Here is an 18,340-nt window from a genome sequence, read left to right as displayed (position 1 = left end):
TTTTTCTCTAAATAATAAGCATATATTGTCCGAGCAATTTAAGATGGAAAGGACAACTGTGACTACAATCAACTTTCTGCGTATCCATAAATGGCATAATATTGTTTGCCACCAAACCTAGCCCACCTCTTGATAGTAGCCATAAATGGCATAATATTGTTTGCCACCAAACCTAGCCCACCTCTTGATAGCAGCTGTAAGGCCTAAAATTTACTTTCTTCAGCTTTACCTCTATGACAATCCAACTGTTACGTACTATAAATTATATTAATAACGAGGGTCCTGACGAATTAAAAATCTGTACAACTTTTGACAGTATTACACTTAATTATCAAGTATAGCAATCTCATGGTGAAACTCATTTATAGTGTTGTATGTTGTTTTCCCATGGGTGTCTAAATTCTTGTTCATGCACTAGTAAAAATAACTCTTTCAAAACGATCGATCTAAATTTACAAAGTGTTTATACAGAAAACCGCTACAAAAACAAACACAAACCGCTCTAAATTAATAATGTGTGCTTTGTGCCAACTAGTGTGCCAACTAGCTGAACCGCTATAAATAATACTCAGTTAGAGCAGTTGAGACTGAATCACTATAAATAATCATCATTACGGTTTGAATAAAATGACATATCTTTTCCTACTATTAACATAGCGCCACTTTTTTAAACACATTTGCGGTACCAAAGAATGTTGTAGCTTCGCTAAGATATTGGCTCGGGTCAGGGCTTCCAAACTGGTTAGGTGTGGTGGAGGGGTGTGTGTTTGTGTTTTTTTTTCTCTTTTTGGTTATGAATTTCCATTTCGTTTAATGCCAAAATGGACAAAACACGTAGGCAGAAGACAACGTACTACTAAAGTCTAAGTGGGGAGAAGTTAAAACACAAGGCGAAGATGTTTCATATGGCAACTACGTAAAAGCGCTAATGGGTCCCTGAATAGATGAGTCATATGAGTGTGTTTAGTAAGATGTTCGTGAGGAATACACGAATGTCATGAGTTCGACATTTAAGTTTGAGGGCGCTTGGAATATTTGAAAGATTGTACCCCCAGTTTATAGTAACTTTGGATGTTTAAGTTCATATTTTGTATTTTAATCTTAGTTATTTGATTTGTTGGATTTTAATAATCCCACTATTGATTTTATCGCCACAGGCAGTTCCAATTTTAAAAAAGTTGGTCGCCAATGGTCCCACATTAAAAAGGATTTAACGACGTTATATTTTTTTCCGAATTTCAAACTAATGTTTTAGGGCTTTTAATCAGAATGAATATACGAGTCAAAAGTCACCGTCTCTTTTCTTCCTCCCATTACCCATCTTTCACACAAGCTACTATGCCACAACTTGCACATAATTCTTTTTGGACAAAGCCTACAAAATGACAGTAAAACCACGAAACTTTTCTTTTATAAGATGTCATTTTTGAAAACGTGTTACAACCCAATGAACCAAAACTGAGAAACCAAACTGGAACCAAACCTTTAGTAACCGTTAGTTTCGTTTTATCATTTTTATTATGTAACTCGACCAGACCTGAAAACTCAAAGTCCCAAACCGACAATAAATTTCAACTATAAAATTATTTCGGATCCTCATTAAAAAAATTCCTAGGTCAACTGATTAAATGCTAGCAATTATAGTAATTCAATAATAAAAGAATCATACAACCAAGTTAACTCCTATACAACTCCACAAATACCACATAAACAAACAAGCACCAAAATGGCAAAATGTGTGATTCTGCAACTTGTTGTGTGTATCTTGTGTAAACAAGCACCAAATCTCATCTTTTAATGAATCTTCATAATTTTGAAACTATACTGATTACAAATGGGATTACACATGTAAGAATGGTGATGATTAATTTATTTCTCCCCATAGTTGCTTTTATGATTGAAGGTTTTGTATTAGAATTTCTTGAATATAATTTTTTTTTAGTTGTGAACTTAGACATTGTTTTTAAGGAGAGTTATGTCACATGTGAGTGAAGAGAGGGGTAAGAAAAGTGTGTGTTTGAAGGCTGTAATTTGTAAAAGACGCTTTTTTGAATTGTGATTTGTGACTGTCTTTTAAAACGTTATTATGGGTTGCGGATGGGAAAAGGGCCAAAAGGCCTACACTCAAATCTACCTAACATAGTACATATATTAAAGGGGTAGGCTTTTGCAGTGTTTTTTAAGAGGCCCATGATTCATGTGAAGAAAGATAAAAACGTTAAAAGTTTAAATTGTAAAAAAAAAGCAAAAACATGAAGATGGATATTAAATTGGAGGTTAAGGGTTCAAACCACATGGTATATGGTATACAAATATTTAGTCGTTAAAAAAAAGCATGAAGATACAGTAACCATAGATAACAAATAAATAAATACTCTATGTAAAAGAGAGAAAATATATTAACTAGCTCATGAACCAACTGTTTGATGATCATTTTGCTATGTTTGTGTTTAAACGTTTGAGTTTTACTAACTAGTCCAGACTTTATCGAGCACGCTCTCAACAAGATAAAGACGTGAACATGCCTAGGTGTTCTTGCACACATAACCACACAAAACCCATCACTAGTTGTGAGTTCTTCCCGCTCGCTCAATGATTCCAAAGTATGACGAAACTAGTAGACCCTCATTATAAGTGGGACAAATTGGCTGACCATGGGGCAAATTATGGTGTCACACGGGACCTTGATAGGTAACCCGTGACAAGTTGTACCAGAGTGGGTTGATAATCGAACAAACAATCGTGGTCAAGTACTTGGCATCATCGGTGTCGTAAAGCTAATATCTTTAGTACTTTAGAGCCAGAATTCTGAAACCTGATGTATTGGTGCCTAATTCGTGACATGGTCACTGGAACCACAATTCCAACACGATTAATTAGTGCCTCATGTTTGGGGCTTGATAACCAATTGAACCGGTTGTGAGAGTAAATTGGTCGAGATACGGAACTGGCAAGATCGCCAAAGAGGGTAATAAACTAGCCCAAGCAGAGGATCAGGATGATCTGGGATGGCCTTCGCTACACGCTAGAATCACATTTCTTACAAAGCGTTCCTTTAGCCAAAACCAAAATGAAGCCAACATTTATGTGGGTTGCCAGCAATGTTCCTCAGTGTGCTGACGTAGATGCGAGACCCATGCACAAGGACATGCATGGCTACGGTGGTGGGAAAATGTCATGGACCAACTGTTTGATGGTCATTTTGCTTTGTTTGTGCTTGAACGCTTGGTTTTAGTTTCTAGTATGGACTTCATTGAGCATGGCCTTAGCGGGATAAAGTCATTAACATGCCTTGGTGTTCTTGCACATCAAACACATGACTGGTCTCGAGTTATTGTCGCTTGCTTTATGAATTCAAGACAGGCCGAAACCAGTAGACCCTAGGCATAGGCGGGATGAATTAGTTGGCACTAGTAACTCAAGGCGCACGTTGGATCTCTAAAGATGACCCCATGACAACTCAGATCAAAGCGGGTCGATACTCAACAAGTTGGAAAATGACTTAATCTTAAAATGTTCTTAAAAGAGATTTCTAAGCAATGGTGGTCGAAGGAGATCAAATTTTATTAACCCGTGGACTTGGTTGTTGCCCATGTATGGGACTATTTATATAGCCAATAATCAACCATTTCATGAGAGGATAAAACATACTAAGGTTGAGTGTCACCTTATCAAAGATCAAGTACTAGACACTAAAAAAGCCTTCATCTATTCTGTGTTGATTCAGATTAAGATGGACTTTAAACTTGCAAATATCCTTACTAAACTTTTCTTGAAAATCCAGATAGATTTTATTTGTAACATCTTAAATAAGATTAACATTTATTATTCAACTTGAGGAGGAGTGTTATTGAGGAGTGTTAGATAGATGTATGTATGTATGTATTATTTACTTGTTTAATAGTTCATCGCTCATGGGCCCGAGGATAGGTTGTTATGATCCTACCCAGTTCAAAGGCCCATTCCAAAGGCCCAACAAGTAATGGAATTGGGGCTCGGTGAAAGAACGTATCTATACTACTAAATAAATAAAACTTCCTTAAGCCACGTGTCCTCTGTTTACCACATCATTTCTCTCAAATTCCCGCTCACCACAACATTCCTTTTAATCAGCCGCATATCTTCACCGGACCCACTTCTGATGTCATACAACCCATCAAGCCTTCTACGCTTTCAAAAACCCTAAAATCATTATCCTCTCCTTCGTTTTCTTTAGTGAAGCTATAATCTATTTTCAATATCCCAAAGTAAATCCGTATCATCATGTTCTCAATCATCATTGTTCAATTGTTGCAGGTATTTTACTAATTTATCTTATTATTTTTTACACTCTGCTCGATTTCTATCATATCTTAAACCCTAAATACCACCAACAAAACTTTAGTTCGTCCTTTCAAACTATGGTTAATTTCTGAATCTAATTGATTAATAGGAGATACTTGTGGCTATCTGATTGATTAATAGGGGGTGTCGACTCGATTTTTGTAGTGTTCGTGACTTTGCCTATGCGAGGTTTGAGTACGGGTTTTCCAAAAACATCATTTATAACCGTGATTTAGTATATGCCGATTCACCATAGATAAATGCATGAAATAGTCCTAAAACACCTTTTCACTTTAGCCACTTCGCAGATATGCATGAAATTTCTATTTAATTTTAACTTGTTGTAACTTTCTAATGTGTGAAAAGCCATATTTTATATTAATTTATGCTTTCTTTAGAGTCTACACATCCTCTTTGTGTGTGTGTTTTTTTTTTCTAACTTATATTCTAATACTGGATGTTGAACTTTTTATCAATACATTGTTATAAATGGACTATTAGGATTATGTGTAATTTCGATTTATGTGTTATACATAACAATAAAATTTTGATTATGATAGTACCTGCAATTATTTGCTATTTCCTCACCTCCATGTTCTTGATTACTATATTACTGTTTCATGTAACTGATTACGGATGGTCAAGTTCATGATGTAGTTGGTAATTAAAAAGGTGGTATCCTCAAATCATTCAGGTTAGTTGCCGAATACATTACTATCTTACATGCTTTAGTGATTTTTTTTCTATACATTGTTGTAGTCATGTATTTTGAACTAATGCTTTATATATTTCTTTTCTTGAACTGAAATTATGGATGCTCAACTTGATGATGCAATTGGTAATCTAAACAAGTGGTATCCTAAAACCATTCAGGTAAGTTGTCAAATTCATTACTTACCGTACATGCTTTAGTGATTTTTATGTTCATGTTCCAAGTCGGTTGTTATATTTAACTTACATATACTGTTATAAAGTAAAAACATTAATATATTTGTGTTATCTTATATATGCAAAATATACATGCAAATTGTTATTAATAACCAAATTGTCAAATTTATTTCCTAAAACAATTGCAATCTGCAGCCTTATATGTTATACAATAAGGTATTGCAGTAGCAGGTAGTATGACTTAAACCATTTTTTTATTGAAATGCATGAATGTGTCAATTGACAATTGCACATAAACTATAATGTCATCTCCTATGTTTAGGTTCTCGGTTCTTTTTATTATTTATTTACAATGGTCACCATGTTGTAGATTGAATATTCATGCTACATTTTATGTTCATCTTATTAAATTAACATTAGAATTTGGTATTTGAGTGTTTTTCTATAGGATTGTTGTGTGATTTGTGATATTAAGGGTAGTTATCTAGAATTGTAGTTGGAGCATATTCTCAAATCGTATACCTTAGCCTCAATTATTGATGTAATAGCAGTATTTGCTTTCACCTCTTGCTAATTTGTAAACCTCAGTTTTTAATTAATATATTCATCTTTCTTGAAGCTGATTATGGCTGGTCAACTTGATGAAGCAATTGCTAATCAAAACAGGTGGTGTCCTCAAACCGTACAGGTAAATTGTCAAATTCATTAATACTCGTGTATTTTGAAGTAATGTTTTATATACGTGTGTTTGTTGAAGTTCGCTGAATGATTTGTGCCCCTTTCTTAATGTTTTATACCCCTCAAACCTTATTTCCAAAATTGTCAATATATATTGTTGATAATTGCGTTAAGTAATGATTCGTGTTGTTTTTTATCGGTTAACATTATATGCAGTTTTACTTAAACAGATATCTTCATGTTGTTAGTGGTGCGCATGTCATGTATGCATTAAACCTGGTGAAAAGTTATGTCTATTATAACTTTCCATTATTACAAAAGTATATGATTCATTTAATATATACTTTGTCATTTTAATTAAACTTTATATTTTGGTTTCTTGAAGTTGATTATGGATGGTCAACCAACTATGTATGCATTTAACCACATATTTGTTGTTCAAAAGGTACATTATAAGTTTTGAATGGATTATTAGAAACCGTTAGGATGAGATCGGTACCATACCGGTACTGAAAATCCCGATCTTCGAAAATCATAAATATCTTGTATCGGTACTGGTACCGATATATTCGGTTCAGTACAGGTATCTAAGGTAAAATTATTGAGATACTGGTACCGAAACTCAAAACGTTGGTACCGATTCGGTACCGACGGTACGAAATCGGTACCGACTTCTGTACCGGTACCGCTTCGATATCGGTACCTATCGGTTCTAATACCGAATTTGCTCATCCCTATAAACTGTATATTATTCATTTCATTTATACTCAAAATGGATTTTATTTTGATTTAGTTTGAGTTTAACTAAGGAAATTGTTTTAAATTAGTTTCCATTACCAAAAACAAAAATGTTTATTTGTAAAATTTTCAGTTAATTGATTTTCTCGAATTTAAATTACTCAATCACGATTTAAAAGTTGATTGATAACGGGCCAAAATTATGATTGTTTCCAAAAAAAATATTAACCCACTAAATGACCGCTAATTCACTAATGTTAGACTGGTCACTATGGTGAGGGGCTTCGAAGCCCCTCCCCAGTGCCACGTCAGCCTCACGTGTGCACTGGGGGCTTCAAAGCCCCACCCCAAAGATGCCCCTCAATGGTGACGGGGCTTCGAAGCCCCTTAATTTTTTTTTCTTTTTTAATTTAATAAAACTAACAAACTTAATATAACAAACTAAATAATAAAAATCAAACTTCATTAAACTAAAATACATAAAAAAAACATACAAATAGAAAAAAAATACAACTAATTTTCGGCGTCCGAGTCCTCGTTTGCGTATTTTGCCATTATCCTCTCTTTCTTTTTCTCCAAAAACGCCCGCGTGGCCGAATCTAGATGCGAGAGATCCTTTGCGAGGAGCTTGAAGTCCTTCTCTCGTTGTCGTTCCGATTTAGCCTTCTTTCTTTCTTCATGCATGGCTTTGTATTCTGCATGCATCGCTTTTCTTTCTTCGTGTATTATCTTGAGTTCCTCTTTCGAGTGTTTTTTTTCCTCGCGAAACTCTTTAAGTGCAAGCTCCAAGTTGTCAAACCGCGCGCTCACGTCGGAACTCATCGAGGATGTCGTTCTAGACGAAGACCCCCCACCTCTAGTCGCTGCCTTGGCCCTTTCTCTTCCTATCGGACGTGGCAACTCATCCGGTTCATCAAATTGAAAATCGGGATCAATCTCGTTCAAGTTAAACTGAGAACGAACATTCGACACGGCTTGAGACGACGATTGATCGGCCGAAGTAGACGTTGTTTTTGACCGTTTGGACGGTCGCGGTGAAGATGTCGGGATCGGATACCACTTTGGCGAGCTCGTGCATTTCATCCAAATATCAAACATCCCCATGCTGAATTCGCTAACATGAAGGCGATTGTATTGTTTCAACATATCCTTAAGTAGGTTGGCGTCGTTCGTGCCGCTTCCTTTGTTGTTCTTAAGGCGAGTGTGAATTGTGGAGAACTGGTTCATTTTTAAAACCATTGTCTTCCATTTGTTGGAGACGAAATCATCCCCGCGGTAGCGACCTCGACCCATTATCACAAAAAATTTACCACGTATTTCTCTCCAAAAAATCGCGGTGCGTTTACCGTCACCTAACACCGAGTCTTCGGATGAGTCAATCCACGCTTGCGCCAACGCCGCTTCCTCATCGTCTTCCCACTTCTTCCTGTCGTACGATTCGGTTGGTGTCTCATCGGCAACGACCTTCTTTTTATGGCTTCGCTTGCGAGGAGCTTGGGGTTCGTCGACTTGGGTTTCGGGAATTTGGGTTTCCACAACTTGGGTTTCGGGTGTTTGGGTTTGGGGTGTTTGGGGTGTTTGGGTTTGGGGTGGTGGAGGCATAAACGGCATTGGCATTCGATAAAACATATCGTTTGAAGGCATTGCGGGTATATTATGGTTGGCAAAGTAAGGGTTGGTAGGGTCATTGTTTGCGAGTAAACTAGCCCACCACCTTTGAGACGGATCCCACGGGTTTGGGTTGGTGTTCGGGTTTTGGTTAGGGTTTGAGCTCGAGCTCGTGTTCTGGTTTGGGTTCGGGTTTGAGCTCGAGCCGGTGAAATTTGAGAAATGATTCATGGTAGAGAGTTGAGAGGTTCTTGTTTTGAAATTTGATAGTATTTGGTATTTGTTTGTGTATAGAATGATAAAATGAGTTAGTATTTATAAATAAAATAATTAGTTTTTTTTTTAAAAAAAACTAGCCGTTCAAATGAACGTTGGGGGGGCACCAAAGCCACACCATCCGCGCCGGTCGTTTGAATGGCGAAATCCACCGCGCCCAAGGATCAACCGCGCCCCACGGCGGTGTTCCCCACCCGTCGCCCAATGCCACCTCAGCCCTCCACGCCCCCATAGCGAGTAGTCTTATGAATACCATATTATTATGGTAAATTTATATCAGACTGAATTCTCAACTCCTTTTGGTAAACCAACTTCTTCACCACCAGGATCCTAAAATCCAAGTAAGTTTTTTGTTTTCCAGCATTGATTATTATACTTATATTTTATTAAATACCACATGTAATTTTTTTTCAATGTCTCTAATAGTCTAATACACAGGGTAATGGAGCCAAAAAAATTGATTAGTTGACGGAGCTTGATGTTAACAAAAAACAGACTATACGATCAAAGCTAGCGTTCTTAAACTATGGAGAAAACAAAACAAGAGCCCTAACGAAATTTGGTGAATTGAAATGATTATGATGGACGAGGAGGTAAATATTCAACATGATTTTTGTTAATACTCGGCAATCACATCTATATTCAACCTTTAGGGAACGAAGATGCAAGTTGGCGTGTTCAGAACTTATTTCTTAAGTTTGAAGAACACGGAATCAGTGCTACTTCATTTATAGGCCCACACTAGCTCACAATGATTAATGTAGTGAACAAATATATTATTTAACGGTAAAATATGTATGTTTCTACCTTATATATTTAATACCCAAATTTGTTTATTATGACTTTTTATTATTGATATTCCGAATGTTTTAGGCTTATAAAATTAAATTTGTTAAACCCGTGTTGTACACGGGTACCTAAACTAGTGCGATATAAAAGAGTGAAGAACAGGGAGAAAATGATAACGAATATGATGAACGAATGTATGTATGTGGCTTCTTCTCTCATCTCCTGCTCTGTAACTATAATTTCCCATCCCCTTCTTACTTTGAGTTTCTTATTGTAATCATTCCGAGTGTCATGGAACTTATCATCTTCTACGCGTAATTGTATTGTTCGTTTAGCTGTGAAATATTGAATCACTACATTGGTGCTTTCATTGCTCCTTAGCACAGATGGCTATGGATGCAGATCTGCAATTTACCCTAATTGAACGCCATGCTCTGCTTGAGGAGATCTACAATCAACTGGCTCAGTTTCCAATTCCACCTTCAGTTGAGCTTATCTGCTCCGGAATTAGGTATGTGTCCACTTTTACCGGAGTGAATCCCAATAAATGGCTTGCTCATGCTGAACAGTTTTTCACGTATTATAACATTCTGGACACCGATCGGTTTGCCTATATCTCCTATTATTTCGATGAAGAAGCAGGCACCTGGTTCTATTTGTGGCAACACCGTTTTCCGTCCCTCAGATGGTCAGAATTCACCGAATCCTTGGTGCATCAATTCTGTTCTCGGGAAAACACTGAATCTGCCCTCAAGGTGTTCGATGAAATGCCTGATATTATTAACAATGAGATTGCCCATGAAGTTCATGCACCCATTGACCCTGTTCTGTCCAAGTGTTTCATCCAAACTCAACAGCCCAATTCCACAGTTCCTAAGCAGGTATACCCTAAACACACTATTGTTAAAAGTAGCTCTAGATCGACTTTGGTTGAGCAGCTACCAGAAATGAAATTCGATTATGTTATTTCCACATCATATTTGAATCGGTTTAGTAGAATGCTTGCTATTTTGGCTCTTCAAGGCTTCCCTGCTCCTCAGTTGTATTTTTTGGCTGATGATCCAAAACCACCAGACCCGTCTATCACCTTTGATTTTGATCCGGGTCTGCTTGTTAACACAGCGTATTCTGCTCGCGAGACTAGCCTGATTGACCTTATTAGACCGGCTTTGCGTGTGTCTCGTGTTTCATTTTTGGAGCTTGTGCCTATCGATTTTGCTCAGCCCATGATAAATTGTGCATTGTTTGTTCCTAAGTTGTTTGTTTTGAATTGTGATCCGGTACCACCCGACCCATATACAAACCTTAGTCAAAATTCCATTCCGGGGATCTACTTTAGAAGTCTATATTTTGAGGGCTCTTCCAAAGGTCATACAGTCAGGTTAAAACCACCACAATTGTGGTTGAATATCCAGCATGATGCATGTTACGCCAACATAATTTGAGCATAAGAAGTTATATGTTAGCTGCTTCAAGAAAATTTGGAATTAAGGATATTTCATCACATGAAGTGCATTTTCTAAACAATATCATGAGAAACTTTCATCCAAAATCAACCAAATTAGTTTTCAGGTTTCTTAAACATCATGAAACTGAACCGAGTCTAGATGTTTTTGCTTATGATTTTGTAAATGATATTCAGCTCGAGTATAACTACTGTTATGATCCTGTACACATTGAGGATTTTCAATCTAAGGAGCAGTACATATATGCACGAGCTGTTAAGGGGGGTCATACGACTAGCTCTAATAACGTGGTGCTTGCGTTTCACATAGGGGATAAGAGACCTTGTTGGAAAGGTGGGACACCACCTTCAGTTAATGTTGTTGATACGCAACGGAAAGTTAATCAGGGTTTGGGGGATGTGACTTTAGGTGGGCATGCATATGGTAATTTGGTGGTTAATAAAGATGCCAAACAAATTTCCAACAATGCCGTTGGCTAGCTCGTTTGTGAAAAGGGAAATTTTAGTCAACTATTCATCTGCTCCTGAGTCCAAATCTAATGTTTGGTTTTCTTCACCTGTTAGCTCCATTGAGATTTCAGCTCCGGTAACTAAGAGTGGGTATGCAACTATATGCATAATTATAAAAAGAATCACTGCAACAAAAGTCAATAATCAAGAAAAATGGCCTGCTTTTCAACACCTAGATCATTTCCACATGCCCACTAGTTATTATGAGTTTCACTTGGAACTTCTCATGGGACTAGATATTATGTTAGTATTAGTTTGCTTGCCATATAATGGTGTTGACACTCTGACCAAAAATCGCCAATCTAGGGGTGCTACAGATATTATAAACAATTCATCTTATAGAAAAGCAGGGCTTCATAAGATGAAAACACTTTTCTTAAATAGCGGGTCTGGGTTTTCACCTCATAATGTCAAAACGTGCGACCTGTATAATGGAGTTGGCGAGAGAGGGATTCCATTTACGGTACCTCATAGTCATTTTTGAAGAACGGGTCATGAAACACACCATGAAATTTCTTCAAAAATTAGTTGCTGGCAAATTGTGTTCAACTTATGGAGATGGTAAATCTACTTATTCACTTACAGAAGGGTCAAATGGTCCCACGTTTTTGAAACCAGGCCAAGTTGCACATAGAAAGATTATGGAGGACCATGAGGCCGCTGTTAACTATCAATGGAAACCCCCATGGGATTCGGCCAGCTATATATTTTATTTTGTAACTCTCCATCAGAATGTCAATCCATTAACCGTTGCTGTAATAACTCGAGCACGACTGAGACATAAGGGTAAACTGGTTCAAGTTTCTATAGTTTTGGGCAGTAACCATTGTGTAGTCCAATTATCGGGTGCCATTTTTTTCACAATAACAGCTAATGTCCTCCTTTTCAACTGTTACCAAGTATTCACTACAACCAGCAAAGTCCATGGTGATGACTTTTTCTCCAATGTTGTTGGCAATATTTTTACTACCATTAATAAGTGTCTCGTTTTGACGCATTGTATATTTTGAATAGACGCAAATTGACCTGGAGTTATCCGATTTTATGTTTGTCCATAAATCCATATATTAAAAAAGATATGGTGGTGGAACACAAAAGTTATTTCAAGATAGCTTGAGCACTACGGTTATATATGCTTCTATACCATGAAACTTTTGTATGATGCAGTAGCATAGTCATCAACCATTAGAAAGCCGAAAAGCACATACCTAGAAACGTATGTTCATAGCTGTTGTGTTCAACAGATTCATGTCTCATCTTAACTTGTAATCAGGGACACAAACCCACATTCGAGCAAAAACCTATCGCCCTTAGCAACCACAACAAAAATGCAATAGAAATTGTACCAAGAGACATCAGATTCCTCATGTTGAATATGTAATCCTAGACAGCACCCGCTCCAGATGATGGGTCCCACCCAGGCGGTTTGATGTTAGGCCAATCGCCCCGGCAACCCAGCCGTATATACAGACCCTTCTTACCTTCAGCATTTTAAACATGTTCTAGTTAAGACTTCAATTTTCAGCCCAAATATAAATATTAATAGAATCAGGAACCAATACACACCTGGAAGCTTTTTGTCAGACAATATTAACTGTTTAAGAGCACTCAACGCTGCCTGTGCAGCCGCCTTCGAGTAGTCGTTATCCCAACCGCCGCCAAGCTTGACCACCACATCCGCGTTGGTGAAACCCTGACCACCACTCTCAATGTTTATCCTTGCCTCCTCTTTTGCTGCAGCTTCATCTAAATACAAATAAAAGCAAAAAAGTTTATTTCGAAAAGATAAATTATTTATTTTAAATATAAACATAAAATATCAAAAGAATCACCTTTAGCTTCTGATTGCGACAGCCAGACTGTAAATCCAGAGTAAAGATGCCGCCACCGATCACCACTTGCAGCCGCCCCATGTGGACCCCCTATGGTGGAAACTACCGAGCGGATATGACTACAAATATTATTAACGTATTCTTAATATCTTTACACTTCCGTTAAACATAAAAATAAAATAGGCGTTTTTGAGGAATGAGTGCATACCAACTTAGGCTTTCCAATATGGCACTTTCGGTTTCTGCTACTGCATTTGACCCTTCTGCAATCACCACTAGAGATTATTACTTGTTAATACACAGAAGTATTGGGTTCACGACAAAATACAAGAAAAATGTCAAGTTGCTATATTTTTATTTATTTTAGAGTTAATTACACATATAGTGATTTGCCCGTACTGCGCGTGTAGTGCCTACTTCTCTAATATTACACGTATAGTCTTTACTGTTCACAAGCGTTTGCGCTGATGGTCCTTATCACTAACTTCTGTTAGATTAGTTTCTGTAAAGTGACTAAAATACCCTTTTATTAATAAAATATCAAATATGGACAAATCATAGGGACCATCCGTGTAACTAACTCTTAATCTTACGGGTATAATCATATTATCATTAGAGAAATTACTCACATGAATCAAGTGTTTGCTTAGTAAATGTTTCAAGAAGCTCTTTCGTGTCAAGTGGCGTATACCTGACAAGCATAAAAAGAACGATAAAGGGTTAACTACAATACTTAACTTCCCGAACAAAAAAACACTAGCAATCCTCATATCCTAAGAGAGGTAATTTGGACTAACATACCCGAGACCAACTGCAAGCTCCCGAGAAGCTCTATAGTTAATTTCAGACGACTCGCCAACTAAATAAACCGACGTTCCTTTCAAAAGCTGTGCAACTCCAACCGTTAAAGACTCCCACGTTTCCATGATATCGGGCCACTTCACATCGGGATCTTGCTTCTTTAAATTAACAACCAGTTGATCATCATCTAACAACCTAGTCATGTAATGTACTACTTTGTAATGATTTATTACATTCTTATTATAATTGTAGGTTTAAAAGAGGGCATACCAAATAGTTTCGGAGGGCTTAATCTTGTCATACAAGTTAATTTCCATAGCGGTTTTAAACGACCCGTCGATTTTAGTTTTGATTATTAAGGATTTCTCATCGGCATCGACATAGACGTCTTTAGCGATCTGAATAGTTTCATCGCCAATGAGCAATCTCAATTCCACCTCATCTGAACCATCAGAAAACTGTCAAGTTTAATCAGAATTGCTGCCTATAATTAATTAAACCCTAACTAATTAACAATAAAAAAGTGAAATTGAAGGTGTGAATAGTGAATTGGTACCTCGTAATTGGTGGTGGTTGGTGAGACGGCGGAAGAGCTGTTGCAGAGGAAGGTTGGTGAATGGTGGAGATTGATTGGAATTGGAATTGGAGGATTGAACGGTGAGGATTGATAGTGTGGTTTTGAAATGGAAATGGTGGGTTTAGGGTTTGGAAATGGAAAACGAGTGGTGGTGAAGGATGATGATGATGATGATATAGGTATAGAGATACAGGAAGTGGGTACTGGTGGAGATATGGAGATGGGTGATGCCATGGTATGGTTGTTAATGTGGTTGGAAGATAAGGAGGGAACTTTTCAACCTTATAAACCCAAAGGGTATTACAGTGAGATGGTTTAACCAGCAAAGGCTAGTTATATCGTTACGTCATGTCATGTAGGTATTGAGGTTTAAACACCACAAACTTGCATATTAGATATTAAAAAAGGAAAATATTAATAATAAAACAAATATAAAAAAAGATGTGATTGATTGTTAGTAGGATAGACCCATTTTTTATTTTATTTCACGCCGTTGATGAGAGCTCCCAATCAAGTGCGCTCCGTCTAATTTGGCTGGGGCGGTGTGGATGGTGCTATCACGCCCATGTGGCATGAATGATGCATTCAATAGTCTCATTAACCTGAACGTCTGTTAAATAAATAGTTTAACATGAACACGAGTATGAACATGAACATGAAAAAGAAAATGACTTGTTCACTGGTTTAATAAACGTTGATATGCTCACTGATTTTTAAGTTATAGGGATGGATAGAGAAAAGAAATATTGAGTTTCCATACTCGTATTTATATTTAGAGATTTACTATTGTGTCACTAACATTTTTCCTTTATTTTAAGAAATGGAATATAGGAATAATTTGGGGAGATATTTTGATCTTTCTTTGTAAATTTACTTGTTTTCTTTCAAAAAGTTTTGTATATAGTTTAAATTTATCCGTTTTAGTTCTAAAGTTACAAGTCTGCATCGCCCTTGTTTAAATTTTTTAAAAATCTCTTCCCTTTTGTTTGTGAGATCCGTCCATGGTTATCGAGTTATCACAAAAATAAAAAATATGTATATTTATTTTCAAGTTGCTAAAGAATTTGTAGTATATATCGTTTAATGATCCCCTATGTTTCAAGTTGATGAGCCCTGCACGATTTACAGTAAAGCTTGTTTAAATAATTTTAGTGAACTTGTGGTCATTGCAAGGAGCTTTCAGTGTTTAAATATATGCATGATTTAGTCAGAGATGTCCTTTGTAATATGTTAAAACGAGCGAGGATCTTGAAAAAATAGGGGGACCTATGAATTTCCTGTCATATCCAATTGAATGGAGCTATAAACTCCGGCTAGTGGACGTTCTTGTGTTTGGACGGGCGCACGCTTTGTAAGGACCTTACTAGAGTGTCCCCTTGTCAGGTTTCGGGACACCGTGTTTTTTGCTAGGCAAGTCGTATTAACAGTAGAATTAAGAAAAATTGCTAAGCATTAGAAGGTATGTGCTGAGAATCAACACGTTTTATTTCCTTTTTTGCTTTTAATACATTTGTGCCCCTTGCCTTCGAAACTCTTACATTTCCAGAAAGAGTTTAGCAAATTGATGCACAAAAAATTATAAATCTATTTTCAGTATGACTAGTTTTGTCATTCAAAGAAAATGACGTCACAACTTGTTGGTAGCTTATATGCCTCTATATTATAACTTGATTCTTTTCTTCACTTTTATTGCTCATTGCTTAAGCAAAATTACATTTACAATAATAAGGCAATAATTTAAAAATAACAATTTAATCAAATCTCCATTATCATCATATAGTTACACTATAATTTCGGTGTTAGTTCCCATCAAGTCTTACAACTGTAAATTTAAATACAACCGACATAAACTTCCTTGATATAATCTATAGGATACAAGTTAAAACACATTTAAGTTTACAATTTGAATTTATTCATTTAACAACAAATCTCGTTATATACTTCAATTTTTGCATTATATATAACTACAAGTTTTTATTAGAGTATTATATTTAGATTATGATTGTATTCAAAAGAGTTATAATTGTATTGTGTCTCGTCCATATTTATAGGAGATATTGGTGCATTGTATTCCCTATATAAAGAGGGCTTATTATTAATGAAAGGCAATCAAGTTGAGTTTGTAAAGACTCTTAGTTTTATCAATCAAGAAGCACCGACATTCTAATTCGAAGCCACTGCTGTTAAAATCGATCGATCGTCTTCCATTTCACATTCCAAGGTAAACAACCGATCTCAATATTATTTTTGTGTTTTGTTCTACGTCTCTAACGTACGATGAAACTATCGTTTTCTTTTTCATCATCAACCCCAGCCAAACCTACGTTAAATATCTTGCTTGATCAATCATCATCATCATTCGCGAAGAAAGCATTCGTCACAGATGCTAATGTGATCATTCCACTTGCCAACGAATGGACACCACAAAAGAAGGCAAAGAACACCAATGTACCAAACAAATACGAAGTTGTAAATCCTACAGTCATTCCCATCAATCCTAGCATCTCGAACGGTCTCAATCTTCGCGCCAAAAAGGATTTCAAACGTAATTCCCAACGCAAAGTCGATAGGTATCATTCCAACTCATCGACAGAGAGATTGATATTGGAGAAATTGAGGAATGATCTGGATAACTTGCCGGATCATAGAGGAATGGATGAATATGAGGATATGCCGGTGGAGAGTTTCGCAGCTGCTTTGTTGAAAGGTTATGGATGGCATGAAGATAGAGGTGTTGGAAAGAATGCTAAATAAGATGTTGGGTTGTTTGAAATTAATCAAAGAAATGGGCGAGAAGGATTAGGGTTTGTGAATAATACGCCTAAATCTCCAAAACGGATTCATGATAATTCAAAATCTTGGTTACATAGTCATATTCGGGTTAGAATAATAAGCAAAGAGCTAAATGGTGGAAGATTGTTCTTGAAAAAAGGTGAGACTGTGGATGTTGTAGATCCAACAAGTTGTGATATTTGTATTGATGACAGTAAGGAGATTGTACAAGGCGGCGATGAAGATTTTCTTGAAACTGCACTTCCTCGACGTGGTGGGCGCGTTCTTGTTTTGTGTGGGAGGTATAAGGGTGTTTATGGGAGTTTACTGGAGAAGTGGAGAAGATATGGATAATGAAATTGCAATTGTTCGTGATGAAGATACGCTTGCGTTGTTGCGTGTTAGATTTGAGCAGGTTGCAGAGTATGTTGGGGATCCTAATGATATTGGGTATTGATTGGTGTATGCAATTTGACTTATTTTAGGATGATTTATGTATGCATACCAGAAAGGAGTTTTAAATCAGTTTGTAACTAGACTTATCTTTTCTAATATGTCATTAAGCAGCTAGTAAGTAGTTCTTGCCAAACAAACTAATTAACTTTAATGAGTTGCAATGGCACACACGAGCTCGATTTTTCCAAGCATTAGTAGGTTGAAGAGCACAATCTCTTTGTTTGTGAAAGAAACAGAACGAGAACGTGCGTTTTCTCTTAAATGGAAGTGTGTCATATGAGAACGCACGTTCTCTCTTAACCTTCATGGCTTCATTGAGAGTAAAACCTAATGAAGCCATGAAGGTTAATTGCAATAACACTAATTCCTCGGCATTGCCTTACAACATTATTCGCTAAAACACGATTCAAACGCTAAAAAGTGATTCATTCACAAAACAACCACCGCGTCATACCAAACCCTAAAACACGCAAAAAAAAAAAAAAAAAAAACTTTACCTATAACTCAACCATTGCATTATATCACTCCGAATCACACCATTCTCGAGACGATTGGTGCCAGACACCAACCGTCTATGCTGAATATTATTCATAACCGGCTCATGTCGCCTCAACAGCTTTGAAACAG

General features: G+C 36.7%; 1 protein-coding gene and 1 pseudogene across 2 annotated transcripts; one reads left to right on the top strand and one right to left on the bottom strand.

Moving 5' to 3' along the window:
• Positions 1 to 12,410: 12,410 nt before the first annotated feature.
• LOC143551943 (putative inactive shikimate kinase like 2, chloroplastic) lies at positions 12,411 to 14,772 on the bottom strand. 2 transcript variants are annotated; one of them, XM_077042280.1, is made up of 8 exons: positions 14,465 to 14,772; positions 14,179 to 14,366; positions 13,909 to 14,103; positions 13,740 to 13,798; positions 13,316 to 13,382; positions 13,108 to 13,226; positions 12,842 to 13,021; positions 12,411 to 12,756 (listed from the first exon to the last, which is right to left on the bottom strand). In XM_077042280.1, exons 1-8 carry the CDS (start codon positions 14,717 to 14,719, stop codon positions 12,659 to 12,661), a joined length of 1,161 nt encoding a protein of 386 aa, XP_076898395.1. In that variant the 5' UTR covers positions 14,720 to 14,772; the 3' UTR covers positions 12,411 to 12,658. The 2 variants fall into 2 exon arrangements, with proteins under 2 accessions (XP_076898395.1, XP_076898394.1); XM_077042279.1 differs by having other exon boundaries at positions 12,413 to 12,756; positions 13,737 to 13,798.
• Positions 14,773 to 16,762: 1,990 nt separating this feature from the next.
• On the top strand, positions 16,763 to 17,753 carry LOC143551952 (protein MOS2-like; annotated as a pseudogene).
• Positions 17,754 to 18,340: the final 587 nt, after the last annotated feature.

The sequence above is a fragment of the Bidens hawaiensis genome, unplaced genomic scaffold (assembly GCF_021521415.1).
Source record: "Bidens hawaiensis isolate Kalapana, Puna unplaced genomic scaffold, B.hawaiensis_p1.1 tig00016745_1, whole genome shotgun sequence".
NCBI lineage: Eukaryota > Viridiplantae > Streptophyta > Magnoliopsida > Asterales > Asteraceae > Bidens > Bidens hawaiensis.
Note: the sequence above shows the minus strand (reverse complement) of the source record. Positions and strands in the feature narration are given on the sequence as shown.